We start from the raw sequence: 18,082 nt of genomic DNA, 5'->3' as shown, positions 1-18,082 counted from the left end.
TTACATATTTTGCAACTACTGGATTTCTACTGTGTATGTGTCAAGGCTTTCAGTGATGGATATCATATGACTATTGTCATCTAAGCTTGGTTGTTTTTTTCAGTTCTGTATGTTTCTCTTTTGTCTTTGTCATAATCCTTTATTATCTCTTGCAGTCCAGCCCCACATTACTAAGCTAAGGAACGTGACGGCTGTGGAGGGCAGTGCTGCTATGATCTCCTGCAAGGCTGAGGGTGAACCTTTGCCTGAAATCACTTGGAGGAGAGCAAGTGATGGGCGCAGCTTTTCAGATGGAGATAAGGTACAATATTATTCTTAGAGTAAATAATGTTTTTTTTTTTTTTTTTTTTTTTTTTTAATCTGTTCAAAAATGTTGGCACGGTAAGATATTTTAATGCTTTTAAAAGAAATCTTTTATGCTAACCAAGACTGCATTTATTTTATAATGTTGTGACATATTAATAATATTTTAAATAACTACAGTATCTCACAGAAGTGAGTACACCCCTCACATTTTTGTAAATATTTTATTATACCTTTTCATGTGACAACACTGAAGAAATGACACTTTGCTACAATTTAAGGTAGTGAGTGTACAGCTTGTATAACAGTGTATAAAAGTGTACATTTGCTGTCCCCTTAATATGCAGTGGGTATAGAAAAGAATCACCCCCCTTTAAAATTTGCACATTTGGTTGCTTTGCAGCCTGAAATGAAGACACCAGTTTTTGTTTTATCCAAATGTATTTACTCAGTACAACTTATAACATATAAGTGAAAGCTATAACACTGACATGTCAGAATTTTTTTTTTTTTTTTTTTATTAAAAAAACAGAATCACTGAGTTGGAAAAAGGATAAGGTGCAGCTAATCACCTTCTCAATGGCACACAATGCCATTTGACTTTCAGCTGTGATCAGCTGTGGTCATTTGTATGATTTCAGTCCTTGGTGATGCAACTGAAGCAAACAATCACCTACGTATGGGTGTCAAGGCACAGTCCAAAGATCCCCAGGATAAAGTTGTGGAGAGGCACAAGATAGGAGATAGATACAAAAAAAATGCAAAGGCTTTATCAATGCCTAGAAGCACAGTGAAGTCTGATATTAACAAGTGGGAGGTGTTTGGCACAACACAGACTCTCCCTGGATCAGAAATCCACTTACACCTAATGATATGTCTGGTGGAAATCAGATTACAGCTCTCTATCTAAATAACACCATTCCTACAGTAAATCATGGAGGGGGTAATATCCTGTTATGGGGGTGTTTCTCTGTAGCAGGGACTGGAGCACTTGTCAGGATAGAAGGAAAAATGGATGGAGCAAAATACCATCAAATTCTTGAGGAAAATCTGCTGCCCTCTGCCAGAAAGTTGTCAATAGGAAGAGGGTTTACCTTCCAACATGACAATGACCCAAAGCACACAGCAAAACTGAGCACACAGTGATTGACCGAGAAAAAGGTGAATGTCCTTGCATGGCCTAGTCAGAGCCCAGACTTAAACCCCATGAAAATCTGTGGAATGACTTGAAGACTGCAGTCCACAAATGGTCACCATCAAATTTAACTTAACTTGAGCAGTTCTGCAAAGGAGAGTCAGCAAATATTGCAAAGTCTAGATGTACAAAGTTAGTAGAGACAGAGACGTATCCTAACAGACTAAAGGCTGTAATTAAAGCAAAAGTGTAGATCAAGGGGGTGATATTTTTCCAACTTAGTGATTCTGTTTTTTTGTTTTGTTTTTTGACATGTTGGTGTTATATCTTTCACTTGGATGTTATAAGTTGCACTGAGTAAATACAGCTGGATAAAAAAAAAATAGTGTCCGTCTTCATGTCAGGCTGCAAAGCAGCAAAAGGTTACTATTTTTTATACATACTGTATTTTAATGTGATGGCAAAGCTGAATTTTCAGCTGCCGTTACTCCAGATCGTTCAGAAAACATTCTAATATTTCTTAATGTTATCAGTGATGAAAACTGTGATGCATCTTTTTCAGAATTATTAAAATAGAAAATTCAAAAGAACAGCTTATATATACTGATGTGGAAAGACTTAAATGGTATTTTTCTTGTAAAATGTACTCCAGTAATCTTTGTTAGATTTACAACTTTGTTGTTTGTCAATGTATTGTGTTTGTAGGTTATTTTAAACCACCATTTCCAGTGTAGCATTTCACCAGCACATTAACTGCCAGATATGTGTGATGTTCGGCCTTTGCTCACACCCACAATAATAGTCATGGACATTAGAGGATATAATAGAGTAGCACACAGAGACAGCCCTGAGGCACGCTCAGTCTGTGTACCGGTTGAAGGGTGAAGAAGGCTTTCTGTGCTCCAGTAATGCTCTGCATTTCCTTCCGGAATGCTCTGAGTCTGTTCTGAATGCGAATGCGACCAGCAGAATGGCAAATGCGATTGCAGTGGCCAGGCGGGAAAGATGATGGGAACAGAAACTATCAAAGATCATTAGAATTCAGTGAAAGGTGGGTTGTTGGCGTCAACAATAGAGGCAAACGGAGCTTGACTCCAGGGAGGAACTGTGAAAAGACTCCCCATCACAGTTAATCTTGCGAGAGCTGCTCAGATAGTGATTAGAATAGCCTGCATGGGAAATGAAAGAGGATTCATACAAAGATGAAGGAGAGCAGCGACGTTTGCCACCACTCAATATGAACAAAATGAGTTTGATTCAAGCTGCTCTTTCAGAGTTGTGGGGATGTGCAGGTAAGGTAGGGGAGTTAGTCTGCTACAATAACACAGGGGCCGGGAACAAACCTGTGCCCTGAATTCAAAAGTTGCACACAATTTATCTGGGAGCCTCTTCTCTCCCCTTCATTTTACTCTGAACAGTTAAAGTAAGAGTTCAAAATGGACACCATTCACTGCTAGGAATGAATTGTTGTGCGGAGAGAGATTTGACATTTGGAATATATATATATATAAGTGTAAGTATATAAGTATTTTTTTATGTAATTTATTCCATTACTGCAGTATCATTCTGATATGCTGATTTGCTGCTGAAGAAATGGTTCTTATTATGCTGAAAACAATTGTGCTGCCCTAATATTTTTGTGGAAACTGTGATACTTTTTTAGGATTTATTTATAAATAGGAAGTACAAAAGAAAAGCATTTATTTGCAGCATGTACGGTCATTTTGGGTCAATTTAATGCTTCCTTGCTGATTAAAATAATTAGTTTATTCACCAAAACAAAAACTTACTGACTCCAGACTTTTGAACGGTAATGTATGTTTTTGTATACATTTATTTGTTTCATTATTTGTTTTATTGACCAGCCCAAAAAGGGAAAAAAAAAACAGCTATTGTTGCATTGAACCAGCATTGTCTGTTTCAGTATGTTCCAAAACCCAGCTTTCCTGTCTTAAAAAAATAAATAATTCACTTAAAAATAACTTTCTTCCATGGAACACAGAAGGTAGATTTCTGAAGAACATCCTGGAACATTTTCAGTATAATAAAAGTGAGTAAAAAGCACCATTAAACTATCTTAAAAAAAAATGTCCAAATGACTGGTACACTATATTCCAAGTCTTCTGAAGCAGTTGGATGGATTACTGTGACGACAAGACCAAGATTTAATTTATTCACTGAAAATCTTGACATCGAGCCATTCCTCCATGGTGTTTTCATAATGAAATGGTGACTTTATTAAAAAAGTAGTGTCTGTTCATTAGAAAAAAAATCATTTGAATCATGTCTTTTTAAAAAAAATTGATCTCATTGTTCACAAATCAAACTGATCCAGTCCTTGAGTTCAAGCCCCATGACTCATTGATCTAGTGTTGGTGAATACTTCATTTTTAACGCTTTCTTGAAGCTGGAAAGCCCTTCACTGTAATTGCATGGAAAGTCAGTGTTCAGAATATCTTCTTTTGTGTTCCACAGAAGAAAGTCAGTCATGCAGGTTTTGGAACGACATGAGGGCGAGTAAATGATGACAGAATTATAATTTGGGGGGGGGGGGGGGTGAATTATCCCTTTAAGCTGGTGTGACCTGTTTCTTTCAGCAGGGAGCGTCTGGGAAATCGTTCTGGCTGCTGTGATGCATGTGTCAGCGTGAGGGTGGAGATTAGTGACTGACTAAGGGCAATTTTGGTCAGCTCAGATGATGAGAGGGGTGTGGAGACAGGAAGACAGGCCTCAAAACTCTCATCATGCACTGCCTCTCATTAACCACACTACTGCTCACTCTCACTAATCAAAACTGACACCACCACACATCCCTCTACTGCTTATCATGCAGTGAATGCTTCAGAGGGCAATGGGAGAATCTGAAGGGATGATTTACATATGAGCAGTGTTGTGGTTTACGAAACAAAGGTCTGTGTGATGTCTCCTCGACTTGATGGTTAAAGAGCAGGTCATATGGTATTTTAAAGTATCCTAAATATTAGAATATTAGAATAATTTTTCAGTTATTTCAAAATGATTCATTCGAAGCAGTTCTTAAGGTCTGTAAACTCCTCCCTTCCATAAACCTACTCTGCTCTGATTGGTCAGCTGGCCAAGTCTGTTGTGATTGGTCTTTCCGTATACAATGCATGTCAGAAACTAAATGTTCATTACCATAATTATTTTTTTTTTGCTCCGGAGGGTTACTTGTAAACAAGGATGTTTTAACGTTACAAAAATGGCATTGTGGCACCTTATCATATCTCCATCTCAAGCTTGACTTGATCAGGACATTTGTTACAATGTTTAAACTTTGTATGTCGTACTTTACGTGACGTGACAGTAGTTTTATTGCATTCATTATTTTTATTTACTTATTTGAGAATAAGTAGATTCAAAAATATAATGACTTAAGGCAGTTCAGAGTCGACTCTTTCTTTCAGAGACAAGGTCTTTATTTTTTGTGCACTTTTTTGATTAACAACTTTGCAGACTGTATACATTGAAGGATAGCTACGTTACAAACTACAAAAAATAATTTTTTTGAAAACCCATATGACCTGCTCTTTAATGTGCGGTCTTCGGTCATTTCTGACCGGATAATTTTACATTTAGAATTTTTAAAAATTGTGACTTTTATGGCACTTGGTATGTGAACACAAAAAAAAAAAATTGAGGGCATGATTCGAAAAAGCTAAGTGGTCATAAAAAAAATAGTCACACTCATGGTCTTCGGTCAAAAATGACCGACCATAGGAAATAAATGGGAAACAAGAAAGAAAAAAATATATATATACGAAAATACAGAACATTTTTATGTGAACAATCTACAAATCCCCCACAATGCAGAAAATAATTGCACACCCATTAAGGGGTGAAACTCTTAAACATCTAAAGTGCAAAATCAACACATCAACTCACACATGCGCGGGGACAAACTTGTACACACACATACACACCTATGAACTGATGTGACTGTAACACTGCAAAATAAAATCAATAATTTGACTACATTGCAGTAAAAAAGGGGACAGCAAGGAAGGGGTTACACTCTTAAACATCAAGAGTGTAAAACGGATACATCCACTCACACACACACACACACACACTCACAGACATACGCATACAGAATTACATATACTCAAATGAATTGGTATGGCTATAACCATATAGCCAAAATGAGACTGAAATAAGAGGTTAAAATCAGATCAGACCCAAAAGGATTAAGCTCTGATAAAGCATTCCTGTTAATTTTTATAGAATTTTTGTGTAACAAAGTGCTTTCTGTGTTCAGGTTTGAATGTAGTAATAATAATGCAAAAAAAAAAAAAAAAAAAAAAAAACTACACTTCAAAGCAACATTTAAAACAACAAAAAATTTAAACCTTGACAAAAAGTAATTTTTGAGAATGCCTTAATATACATTTAAATCCACAACCTAATAAAAGTAAACAATTATGTATAAAAAAAAATAGGGAAATCACAAGCCTCTCTATAGAGAGAAATTACAGGTTTTTCTTTTTTTGCTCTCACCAGGAGGTGCTATTCTGCAATCAAAAATTGGATTTTAAAGGCCTAGTCTCTATTTTAATCAGAAGTACTGCATTAATTGAAAAATAATTTGAAAAAAAATTGAAAAAAGTACTATTTTCAATGGAAAAAAATTATCATAAATATTAATTAGTACCATGAAATTCTCTCAAAATACAAAAGAAAAAAGAAAAAATATTATTGAACAAAAATATATTTGATTTTACTGAAGAAAAAAAAAGTCAAGACCATGAATGTGACTCTCACAAGGGTTAAACAGCCTGAGATCCATGTTTGTCAGGGTCTTGGACTGTTTCTAGTTCTTTAGGGACAGACAGTGTAGTCATTGATGATCTATTTTGGGATTATGCTGTTATATGGCTTTCATATCCTCTCATTGATTTCCTTTTTTTTTTTTTTTACCATTGTTTTAAAAATGCCTTGCATATCTGTTGTATTTGAAGCTGTAGTAAAAAAATGTAGTGTTCAGTCTTCTGGTGACCATTTTGTAAAGTTTTATATAGGCATACAGTCTCCAAACAAAGGGACGTTTCTGTACATTTTAGAAGAGGTTGGCATTAGCCTTATGCTTAGCTAACAAGGCAATACTCTAATCATAAAAATACTACTACCTTTCAAACATTTGGGGCTGGTAAGAATGAATTAATTACCTCATTAACTTATTTATTTAAGAAAAAAAGTATTTTATGTTCACCAAGGCTGCATTTATTTGATTAGAAATACAGTAAAAACAGTAATATTGTGAAAAAAAAAAATTATAAATATATTGAAAATAGAAAACAGTTCTTCATTCCTGTAATGGCAAAGCTGAATTTTCAGCATCATTACTCGTCTTCAGTGTCACATGATCCTTCAGAAATCATTGTAATATGCTGAATTGGTTCTCAAGAAACATTTCTTATTACATTTAAATTTATGCATTTAGCAGATGCTTTTATAAAAAACTAACTACTCATCAATAATAACCACCTTTTTTTTTTTTTTACCTAACATGTGTTCCCTGGGAATCGAACCCACAACCTTTTGCACTGTTAACACAATCCTCTACCACTGAGCCACAGGAACAGATAATATTATTGTTATCAATAGTTGTGCTGCTTAACAATTGGTGAATACAATGCATTTATTTAATAGAAATCTTTAGTAACATTATAAATGTCTTCACTGTCACTTTCAGCATATCCTTGCTGAATCTATCTTTCTTTCTTTCAAAAAAAATAAATAAATAAAGCCAGTAACCATCTTGGATTGATTTTCTCATAACATCCTTTAATCGTGTCTTATACCTTTATGTTCTTTATTTTGAAGGAGTAATGGGATCAGGATATTTCACAGTCCTAACATGAATATGAGTCCCTGTGGAAGAACTACGTTTGAGTTTAACCTGTTAAGAAATACCACTGTTGAACATTTGTACTCCCAAAGCTATGTTCACAAGTTGGACAACAGTGTGGGGGAATTTAGAAATGGTTCTGTATTTATTTACCATGAGAGAAAAACAGATGAAACACTTGATGTGTGTTAAAAGCCTCTCTGCACCCTTCCTTCCCATGAATCCTCTAAAAACTGGTCTGGTTTGGATCTGTCCTCAGAAGTCAATTCATACTTGATCCTACGACCTTGACTCTCTGATTATGGGGTTTATTTGTTTTTCAGATACGTGAAGCATGTGATGGCTTTTTTTTTTTCTTTTTTTTCAGAGTCCAGACGGTCGTGTGGAGGTGCGAGGCCGTTATGGTGAATCCATGCTGACTATCGTTGTAGTCAAGCTATCTGACTGGGGACGTTTTGACTGTGAGGCTCTCAGCAGGATCGGTGGACATCAGAAGAGCATGTTCCTGGATATTGAATGTGAGTAGTCTAAATGTTACTGGAAATTAAATTTAATTGGCCACACCTTGAAGTAAACTTGATTGGGATTAGAATTTGAGAAACAGGAAGAGGAAATTAATGAATTGCATTTCATAAATAATCATGAGTTGAAATAATCAAGTTGAACTAATTAAGCCTATTTATTCACTGAGAGGTTTGTTTGTTTGTTTGTATGTTTAATTATTCATTTTATTTTGAATTAGAACTGTTTTTCTGAACAACGTTCAATACTGTCAAAACAGATTTTAAAATAGTACCATAACGTCCACCACATTCTTTTTAGATAATTTTATAATTATAAATATTATGTTCTTCATCATTTTGTAGAAATTGTACCTTGACAAAAGGTACTTGTTGCTGAAGAGTTGGTTGTTGTGAGTGTGAAGTTAACCCTTCCTTACATAGTCTTCCCTAACTTGCACCTCCATAAGGTGTGCATTTGCTTTAATGCTTCTTAAAAATTAATAATTATTGACATCTATTAATTGACTTTTGACTCCATTTTTAAATTCCTGTCTTTTTTTGTTTGTTTGTTTGTATATTTGTTTTTTGTTTGTTTGTTTTTTCTGGAAAATTAAATGTTCCACTATTGTCTATACTGTATATATAAAAAAAATCATTATTAATTCATTCATTCATTCATTCTGAAAATTAATTGTATAATAAAAAATATTTACAATAAATTTTATTTAATTTTATTCTACTTCCTAAAATTTAAACTACAGTTCTGTATCCTTAAAACCAGTGGCAGCAGCAGAGTAGATATATATCTCATTATGAGGTGCAGTGGAACGGAACATCTAGCAGGGTTGCTAATATACCCATTCATTCAGTCTCAATCCGTCACCGATATGACACTGTGGGCTGCATCAATCTTTTTAATGGAAAAAAATGGGTGTGACTGTGTGTGTGCTGTTTCTGTGTGTCTATGTACAGTACTATATGACTATATGCCGGTGTGTGTACTGTATGTGGGTGTAAGACTGAGAAAACACATATAATTCAGCATTTCCCAATACCACAGTACTATCTCACACCCTCGGCCTCATTGCGTCTCTCTAACATCCTGCCAAATGAAATCCTCCACCACCCACTGCATAGTGGGAGAAGAGGGGGTTTAAGTTTATGTGGGTTGCTTTGAAAAATTAGAGGCAACCTGTGAGAAGTGGCCATGCTTCAGATTCCGTTTGATTACAAGCTTAATTTACCCATGTGAAAGTGAGCTCCATGATAAAGTGTATGTGGAAGCTCTTACCTGCATGGTACATGCTTGAATTTCATTTAGACTTTGGGCAGCTAATCTTGAATGGGTTTTTGATGGATGACTGTTATAAGAGCTTGGCGTGCCATTACTGAGCACTCCTTTACCATTCTTTTACAGATGCACCAAAGTTCCAAAGCAACCACACTATATTTTTCTCATGGGAAGGGAACCCGGTCAATATCAGCTGTGATGTTATGTCTAACCCTCCAGCCACAATGCTGTGGAGACGGGAAAAGTTGACCATCCCCAGTGAAGGTGCTGGAAACATGCGTGTACACAGTGCCCCTGGCAGATCGCTCCTTGAGGTACAGTCCCCCAATGCTGTTTCCAGTTTTCTTTTTTCCTATTGGATTTACCTATTGGATTTTTTGTGTTTGCTCAACTAGTTAAGAGGTTCAGGAGAGTTAGACATTAATGACATCCAGGCCTCAAACCATTGGTGACATTCAAGTAGTTACAGAAGGGGTAATTTTAAATGAAAATGACTAAAATTGTAAAATTATTTGTTTATTTATAATTGAAAATATTTTTCTAAACAAAATTCAATAATATCGTAACATAGCCATGTATTTAATATAATTTTTTTTCACAATTTTGCTTAAATTTTGACTTGAATACACCTTCATGAGATATTAACCACATTGTTTTCAGTTAACTTAATAAACATAAATATTATATAGAAAAATATAGATATTAATTACAATTGTATATTTTATTTTAATTATAATTTTAAATTCCATTTAATTTACTTAAAAGATATTTTATTAAAAAATAAATTAATGTGCTATCAATACTGCCATCAGATTTGTTTAAAAGGCTAAAAAAACTAAATGAATGATACTGAAAAGATACCATTTAGATACAATTAATTATTACATAAGTAAATAATATTGTATAAAAATATAAACAAATAAAACCATATGACTAACTTACTATATGTATTACAGAACCATTTTGTACAGTATGTTATGGGGAGCTAATTTTTAACATATTTACCTTTTTGTCTTGAGCACTTGTTTTGTATTTTTGTACGATACACAGTTTTGGTGCTGTGTTGGGTTGGCACTAGATTCTAATGCAAAATCTTTGAAAGTCTTTTGCTAAAACATACAGGTGTAGTCAGGTAGTTAGGAGATGTGGAAATGAATTACTGTCTGCAGAGCAGGGTCATATCGATAACTAAAGCTAAAAACAAAACTACTGTAAAACCATTACATTTTTATTGCTTGAAATTAAACTAATAAAATATATACAAATAAAAATATATATACAAATAAAACTTGAACTTATTACATTTCAGCCAGTTTTCTTTAGTGTAATGTATTCCTTTTCATTTAGTTTAAAGTACTAAAATAAAAAAATAAGCCTTATTTCAGAATATTAACAAAAACTATAATGGTATATCAGTGATATGAAAATAACACTGGCCTTATTTGTATTATTTGTAGTGGTACAAGCAGATTTTCCCTTTTTTTTTTTGTAAAAACTAGACAACACTTTGATTCTCTGGAAACAGATGTGTTTACTAAGCAAGATTAGTGTCAAATGAACAACATAATAACAATAACTGGCATTAGATGTGTAAAAAAATAAGCACGTGAAACAAGAAAAATGTATGTAAGTTCACACTAACACAACTATGGTCCTCAGGTTACCCCGATGTCAGACAGAGATTTTGGCCGTTACAACTGTACAGCCAGAAACAACATTGGGATGCGCTTTCAAGAGTTCATCCTAGCACAGGCAGGTGAGTGTTTACCACAGGTTCAACTAATCCACGTGATTTATGTGTCTGTCAGTATATACAGTGGGTATAGAAAAGAATCACCCACATTTAAAATAATCACATTTTGCTGCTTTGCAGCCTGAAATGAAGACGGGCATAGATATTGTTTAATCCAGCTGTATTTACTCAGTGGTACAATACTGCTGATAATATAATAATAATACTATGAATTCTACTACTGGTATCAATATAAAACTCACTAAGGATTAATGAGTTGCTGGGTGAGGTGAACGTGAGACAATGAGATTGCTGTTTGCACATTAGTTCCTCCCACTACTGGAGAAACCAGCAGTATCTTATGGTTGTTCTTAAAATCTGAAGAATTCCATATGAACTTATTTTGTTAGGAATTTGACGTTATTTTGACAGGAAAATACAACAAAGAATATTGTTTACATGTGGTGCATCAATTCTGCATGATATGTAGTACTCTCACACTCTCTCTCTCTTTCTTTGCATGTGTGTGAGAAAAAATGCTCTCAGCAAATGCGACGGCAAGTTGTGCATCTTTACATTAGAGTTTACAGTACGTCAAATATAGGTATGCTGCGCATCCATTGAGATGAATTGAAATATAGCACAGATCGCTTGACTGAGAGTGAAACTCTGAAGTGTTTGGCGAGTGAAAATATATAGTATCTGTGCTAAACTTATACTTAGCCTCCAACTTAGTAAAATCTAAGAATTTATTAGCTGATGGCTAATGTTAGACAGAATTTAGTCGCCCAGAGTGAAGATTTAGTTATAAATATAATCATTCCGAACTCACTATTGAGAGAGTTGTCCTTTAGTATTCCCATTCATCTCGATAGCAGTTGCTCAATCTGTAGAACTTGTCTTTACAAAAATGTATTTAATAGAATACATTTTAGATTTTGATTGGCCGTCACTGGAGAAACAGGCTTTATGGACCCAGAAATTGCAATTTACATGCTAACCATCCAAACTGTGAACTACCAAAATACCAATTTCCAGCTCAGCCAGTGGCATTAGTTTTGGATGGGACTATCTGTTTTGCTGAATGGTAAATGGGGTGTAAGGAACTTTCGGCAAATCATTATTTCGGTTCTGCTTGGTGTTGCAAAAATTACACATTTTACCTTCAAGGCTTGAATGGATTTTAGGTACATTAGCAATCCCAACCAGACTCACTCATCAAAGCCTGTACACATACATATAATCTCCTCAAAGAGCTCCTCAGCAGATAATAATGACTTTTGACACATCCTCTGTGATGAATCCAGGTTCATTGGGTGTTTCAGGTCTTTGGTTATCAGACTCCCTCACCTGGGTGACCCAACCAGGGGTGATCAGTCCCTGGTTTGTGTGCAAACAGCGCACTACACCACGGGTCTCCCTTTTTGATCCACAGCCACCACTAGGCCTTTCCTGCAGCTTCACTGATGTTCCTAGTGGCTTTTCTCAGTTGCAAACCTCTAATACCAAGGAGCCTAAATGCCTGGTGAAGAGACTGCCCTGGAAAACCCCTGCACCCCACATCAATAGGTTCACAGCGGGCCCTCCACCTATTTCCTCTGCAGACCTCCACCAGCTTGAGGTACTTAGTCCTCTTCTGATTGTGGGTCTCGCCAGGCACAGCGGATAAGTTGGATATAAAGCTATAAAGGTTGGATGGGCTTGGCAGAACACTGTACACTGACTGGATCAAGAACTTGAGTCTAGCTGGTTCAGACTTCCAAAGCTCTCTCTATGTGGTCTTCCAGGCTGATGCATTCTCCCAATTAGACCAAGCTCTTTGTTTGCGCAAAACCACTGTCCTGTAATAATCTCTTATTAGCACTTGATTCTTCTATGGCCGGAGCTGTTGTTACAAGTTTATGTGGAGCATTAGCCAGGTCAAGCCAAATGACTAACAGATCTCCTCGGTTTTCCCTTGCCTCACGGATCAACTGGGTGACGATTCCTGTGTGTTCTACACAGCCTGGCATCCCTTGAACTTCTCCATTCTGCACCGTGGTGTCAAAATAGGAATTCCTTAGGAGGTTTTTCCATCAGTTGGTTAGCAAGTGTCTTGAAAAAGACCTCTCCTTCCACTCTTAACAGAGAGATGGAACAGAACTGTGTGATGTAATTCGCATTCTCCTCCTTTGTTATCCAGACACCTTCTGCATGTCACCACCGTTTGGCTACTATTCTGAAAAACAGGTTGCTTTTGTTTGTCAATAATCCATTGCTTGAGTTGTAAGCCAGAAAATTCATTAGACTGAGGGTATCTTACATTGGAAATATACGTAGGACTATGTGTAACTCTTAACTGTGTATGTGCTTGTCTTTGTTGTAACCTCTTTTATACCTCATATTAGCAGACAAACAAAAGTGGATTCTGTGGCATTAGTTCACTTTTCTGTCCATCTTAGCGTCTTCTTCCATACGTCTCACTCTGTCCTACTGTCTCTCTCACTGGCACTTCCTCTCCATGATCCTCTATTATGCACATTGAATTTGTTTCTCTCTGTCTTCCTGCTGCCTCTCCTTGTTTCATTTACTTTTTATCTCTCCATCAGCTGTGTCAGCTCTCCCATTCTCAGATACTTGTCATTCAGAGCAGTTTGTTTTTTCTGGCTTGGCAGGGCAAGAAAAAAAACAAGCATGAAAGATGGCTAAGAATGCCGAAACTATGCCATGGCACCTACTGTAAAGGACGTGCAGGATAGGGTTTAGGAAGGCTGGAACATAATTTTATATCAGATTGGCAACATCAAGATTTGTGTTACCTGATGACTATGAGCTAATTTTGGTGCTCCTGTTATGATTAAACCTGCACTGACTCTGCTTCTGAAGAAGTACAATTCAAACAGATGTAATTCATAAAACTGTGTGTATCCCACGCACCTAGTACTTTCATTTATCAGATTTTGGCTAGTTTGATCAAGTTTTCAGCTCCCAAAAATAGTGGATTGCTATGTGTTTTACACATTTTATCATATTTAAAATCATTATTTGAATAGATTTAAACATTTTCCCTGCAGTCAGCTGAAAATATTAATGTTTTCAAGCCTTGTGTACCAATTAAACTTAAGTCAAAATACTGCTACAAAAGTAGGTGACCCAGTGAATTAAACTGAAATCAGCAACAGTATTTACATTTGTAAGAAGCAATTTATTTATTTACAATTATTTTTCTCATAAATTTAAGTTTGCTAGTTCCAAAATTCCAAAAAATGTGTATATTTGCATTATGTAATTAATTACTTAATTATCTATTTATTTAATTAGGATTTTATTATTATTATTATTATTATTATTATTATTATTAATTTAATCACATTTTAAACACTGGTGTCTTTAACATATAGCTGTAATATATATATATATATATATATATATATATATATCAAAAACCTATTAGCCATGAGAGACTGTGTTACCATGACTTTATCACGCATTTTAAGCTGTAGGAATACTCTTTAATTATAGTTAAATCACTTTAACTCATTCTGTTTGGGCTTAATTTTATTTTTATGGTTTAATTTTACTTTTATTCTCTTTACTAAACTTTCAATCTTCATTTGACATTTATTTTTCATAAGATATTGTGCAGTAATTTCTAGCTGACTGTGTTGGTGGTCTTAAATATCTCATGCTGAGAAAGCTTGGGTTGTAAGGCTCTATAAAGCAGCTCTATAACTCTGTTTTCTACCCCACAGAAAAACACACAACTAGATCCTTTGATGCTCTCAGAAACTGTGGCCTCGCCACATAAATGGAGTCGTTTGTTAGTCTTTCTTCCCCTGACCCATAATTTCTCTGTCACAGATGTTCCCTCAAACCCTTACTCTGTTCGGCTGAGCTCTGTGGTACAGCGCATGGCCACAGTTACCTTTACGAAGCCAGACTCCCATGGCGGTGTACCCATCAGTCACTACCTGGTCAAATACAAAGACATCAGCTCACAGAACTGGAAGGATGTGAAATCACAAGGGACACAGAGTAAGTACAAAGGTTATCCACCACCATTTTTTATCAATGCATGTGTTAAACCACAAACAAATTTTAGATGAAGAAATAGTTTCCACTTACAGCTGATTAGTGCTCTCTTTTTTGAAAAAGAGAAGTAAATACTTGAATTCTGCAAGGATACAATAAATTGATCAAAAATGACAATACAAAATATTTATATTTTAAATAAATGTTGTTCTTTTGAACTTTCTGTTCATCAAAGAATCCTTTCATGGGTTCCACAATAATATTAAGCAACAACTGTTTTCAACAATGACGGTAATAAGAAATGTTTCTTGAGCACCAAATGATTTATGAAGTATCATGTGACATTCAAGACAGGAGTAATGGCTGCTGAAAATTCAGCTTCACCATCTCAGAATACATTACATTTAAAATGTATTCCAATAGACAACAGTTATTTTAAAGTGTAATAATATAACACAATTTTACTGTTTTTACTGTATTTAAAAATGAAGCATTGGTGAGCATAAGAGACTCAAAAACATAAAAAAAAAAATTTAAAAAATCTTACCAACTGCAGACTTTTTAATGGTAGTCTTTGAGTATATAAATCTATCACTCAAAATCAGTGTTGCTGACATTTTCAACACAACTGATTGCTGATTATTTAATGTCTATTTAACTTAAATATATTTTCAAGTTTAGTTTTTCATGTATAGTTTTAATTTCTTATTTTCACTAAAAATGTAAAGAAATATTTCACCCAAATTTTTTTTTTCTTTTTTTTCTTTTTTTTTCTTTAGTACACAAAAATGTATTTTTGAAAAGTATAATTTCTACTGTCTTCCATATAATGAGAGTGAAAGGGAATCTGGGCTTTCAAACTCCAAAATGAAAGAAAACCATATATATATATATATATATATATATATATATATATATATATATATATATATATACATATACATACATACATACATACATATATATATATATATATATATATATATATATATATATATATATATATATATATATATATATATATATATACATACATACATACATATACATATATATATATATATATATATATGGATATATACATATATACATATATATATATATATATATATATATATATATATGCATATATACATACATATATATATATATATATATATCAGCTTGTGCGCTGCATTCTAAGTGTTCTGCAGTCCCATGGATATCAATGTGTGACAAGTTTCTCCTCCACTGTACTGTATATCTCAAATCAAATATGGTGCCTTTGACTGCAGTGTCATTTGTAGTTCATTTCAGATCTTACTCAGGAACAAAGCACACAAAAAGACTTTCATTATTTGTTTTGCTGATTTGTATAAGCTTGACTTCAGGCTTCAGTTTGAATTCTTCAGCCATCATTCTCACTACATTCACACACACAAACACACACACACAAACCACATTACTAAGAATAGCCCAAACTTTCGGTCCATACTGGCTTCAAGGGCCAAACTACAAGAGTGAGAAGAGCTGTGGGAGATACAACTCCAGTCCAACCTGAACTTAAAAAGCTTAAATTGATTTTTCTTTACCCACAACAACAAAATGAGCCTGCAGGAACTTTGAGAACACATTAGATGATCAAATAAGCAAATTAGGCTATTTCAAGGACTCTGAGCTAATATACATAATCCTGTAAAGGCCTGTTTGCCAAGAACATGATTGGAGAAAGCAGTCTTTTGAAACCATGTACATGGTTTAGGAGACCAGTTGGGACTTAGTATGTTTGTTAGAATCATTTCCATCTTCTTCTTCTATTTCTCTCCCACAGCAATCGTGTTGCTCACTAACCTTGAGCCCAACACGACCTATGAGGTGAGAGTAGCCGCGGTGAATGGAAAAGGTCAAGGGGAGTTCAGCCGCACAGAGAGCTTTCAAACTCTGCCCATACGTGAGTCCCCTCTGTTTTGACCCTTAAATGCTTAAGATTTGGACAAGCATCCTTCAGTTGTTACATTATTGCAGTAGTATTTTACTCCTGACCGTTGAGTTCAATTATAACCAGTTATGAATATGAATGTGGACCATTCATACATTATTGTGTCTTTTTATATATAAATATATATGTATATTCAGGAGAGCCGAGTCCCCCTTCAGTTCAGGGTCAGCGAGGGGTGGGGAAGGCATACCGACTGGGTCTGGTCAAGCATGATGATGGAGGAATGCCCATCCTGGAATATATTGTCAAATACAAAACAGTAAGTGAGCTGCTCTTAAAGCCTCTATTCATCAGTACAGTCCTGCAAGGCAAACGTTGCTGTTGCGTGGTATAAAGGCTTATGCACAAAAACACCTCTCTTCTGATGCCGTTTTTACCTTGTTTTAGAGGATTCATTAAACCTCGATAGCATTTACATACACTACCATTCAAAAGGCTGAGTAAGAGAAGAAATTAATACTTTTATTCAGCACTGAATTTTGTATGGTCAGAATTACAGTTTAAAGCCAATAATCTAATAGATAATACTCCATTAAAAAATGGACTACTGTCTATCAGATAACACTTGTGTAAAAAAGTGTTAGTAAGAATGGTAGTTTTTGATCATATCATCCTCCACCTTCAAATCAGGTGATGCTAGTGAAATTCTGAACAAAAATAAGTTATTTTTAACCTTTGATTACAAGTAGTTTTTTTGGTAACACTTTTCAGAATAGGGACCAATTCTCACTGCTTATTAGCATGCCTATTATTAACATATTGGATGTTTATTAATTCTTATAAAGCATTTATTCAACATGACCATGTTCTGCATCCCTAATCCTTCCCAATACTTAACCTTAACAACTACCTTACTTACTATTAATAAGCAGCATATTAGGAGCTTGAGGCAAAAGTCGTAGTTAATGGTTTGTTAATAGCTAGAATTGAACCTTAAAATAAAGTGTGACCAATTTTTTAAAGGCAAATGCCACCACAGTTGGAAAATGAACCAGCTGTCAAATTGATCCCAATATAAGTATGCTCTAAAACTAAACGTACCCAGCGTGACTTTTTTGTGGTGCATGGATAAACTAAGTTTGTTGTAAGAATGTGATTACTGAAAAATTATCTCTTTACAACAACATTGATTTATTCATTAAACTTATGTCATCTGTGGGCTATACACACTATTTATCATGACCTTGACTTGTTGGAGGATTGTTTGGGTGTGTTTAGCAGAACAGCATTTTACAAATTGTAATGTAATTGGTCTTAACTAGC

At 34.8% G+C, this 18,082-nt stretch overlaps 1 protein-coding gene across 4 annotated transcripts in view; it reads left to right on the top strand.

The window, feature by feature from the left end:
• The window catches only part of LOC109093779 (neural cell adhesion molecule 2-like), a 184,499-nt gene that overhangs the window by 150,465 nt on the left and 15,952 nt on the right, over positions 1 to 18,082 (top strand). For all 4 annotated transcript variants that reach the window (XM_042764060.1, XM_042764059.1, XM_042764058.1 and 1 more), the window contains exons 8-14: positions 156 to 301; positions 7,672 to 7,822; positions 9,225 to 9,412; positions 10,758 to 10,854; positions 14,671 to 14,844; positions 16,652 to 16,771; positions 16,957 to 17,078. In XM_042764060.1, coding sequence (XP_042619994.1) covers positions 156 to 301; positions 7,672 to 7,822; positions 9,225 to 9,412; positions 10,758 to 10,854; positions 14,671 to 14,844; positions 16,652 to 16,771; positions 16,957 to 17,078 — 998 coding nt within the window. The remainder of the gene's footprint in view (positions 1 to 155; positions 302 to 7,671; positions 7,823 to 9,224; positions 9,413 to 10,757; positions 10,855 to 14,670; positions 14,845 to 16,651; positions 16,772 to 16,956; positions 17,079 to 18,082) is intronic.

The sequence above is a fragment of the Cyprinus carpio genome, chromosome A9 (assembly GCF_018340385.1).
Source record: "Cyprinus carpio isolate SPL01 chromosome A9, ASM1834038v1, whole genome shotgun sequence".
Lineage (NCBI taxonomy): Eukaryota > Metazoa > Chordata > Actinopteri > Cypriniformes > Cyprinidae > Cyprinus > Cyprinus carpio.
The sequence above is the reverse complement of the archived record's forward strand: the minus strand, read 5'-3'. Positions and strand labels throughout refer to the sequence as shown.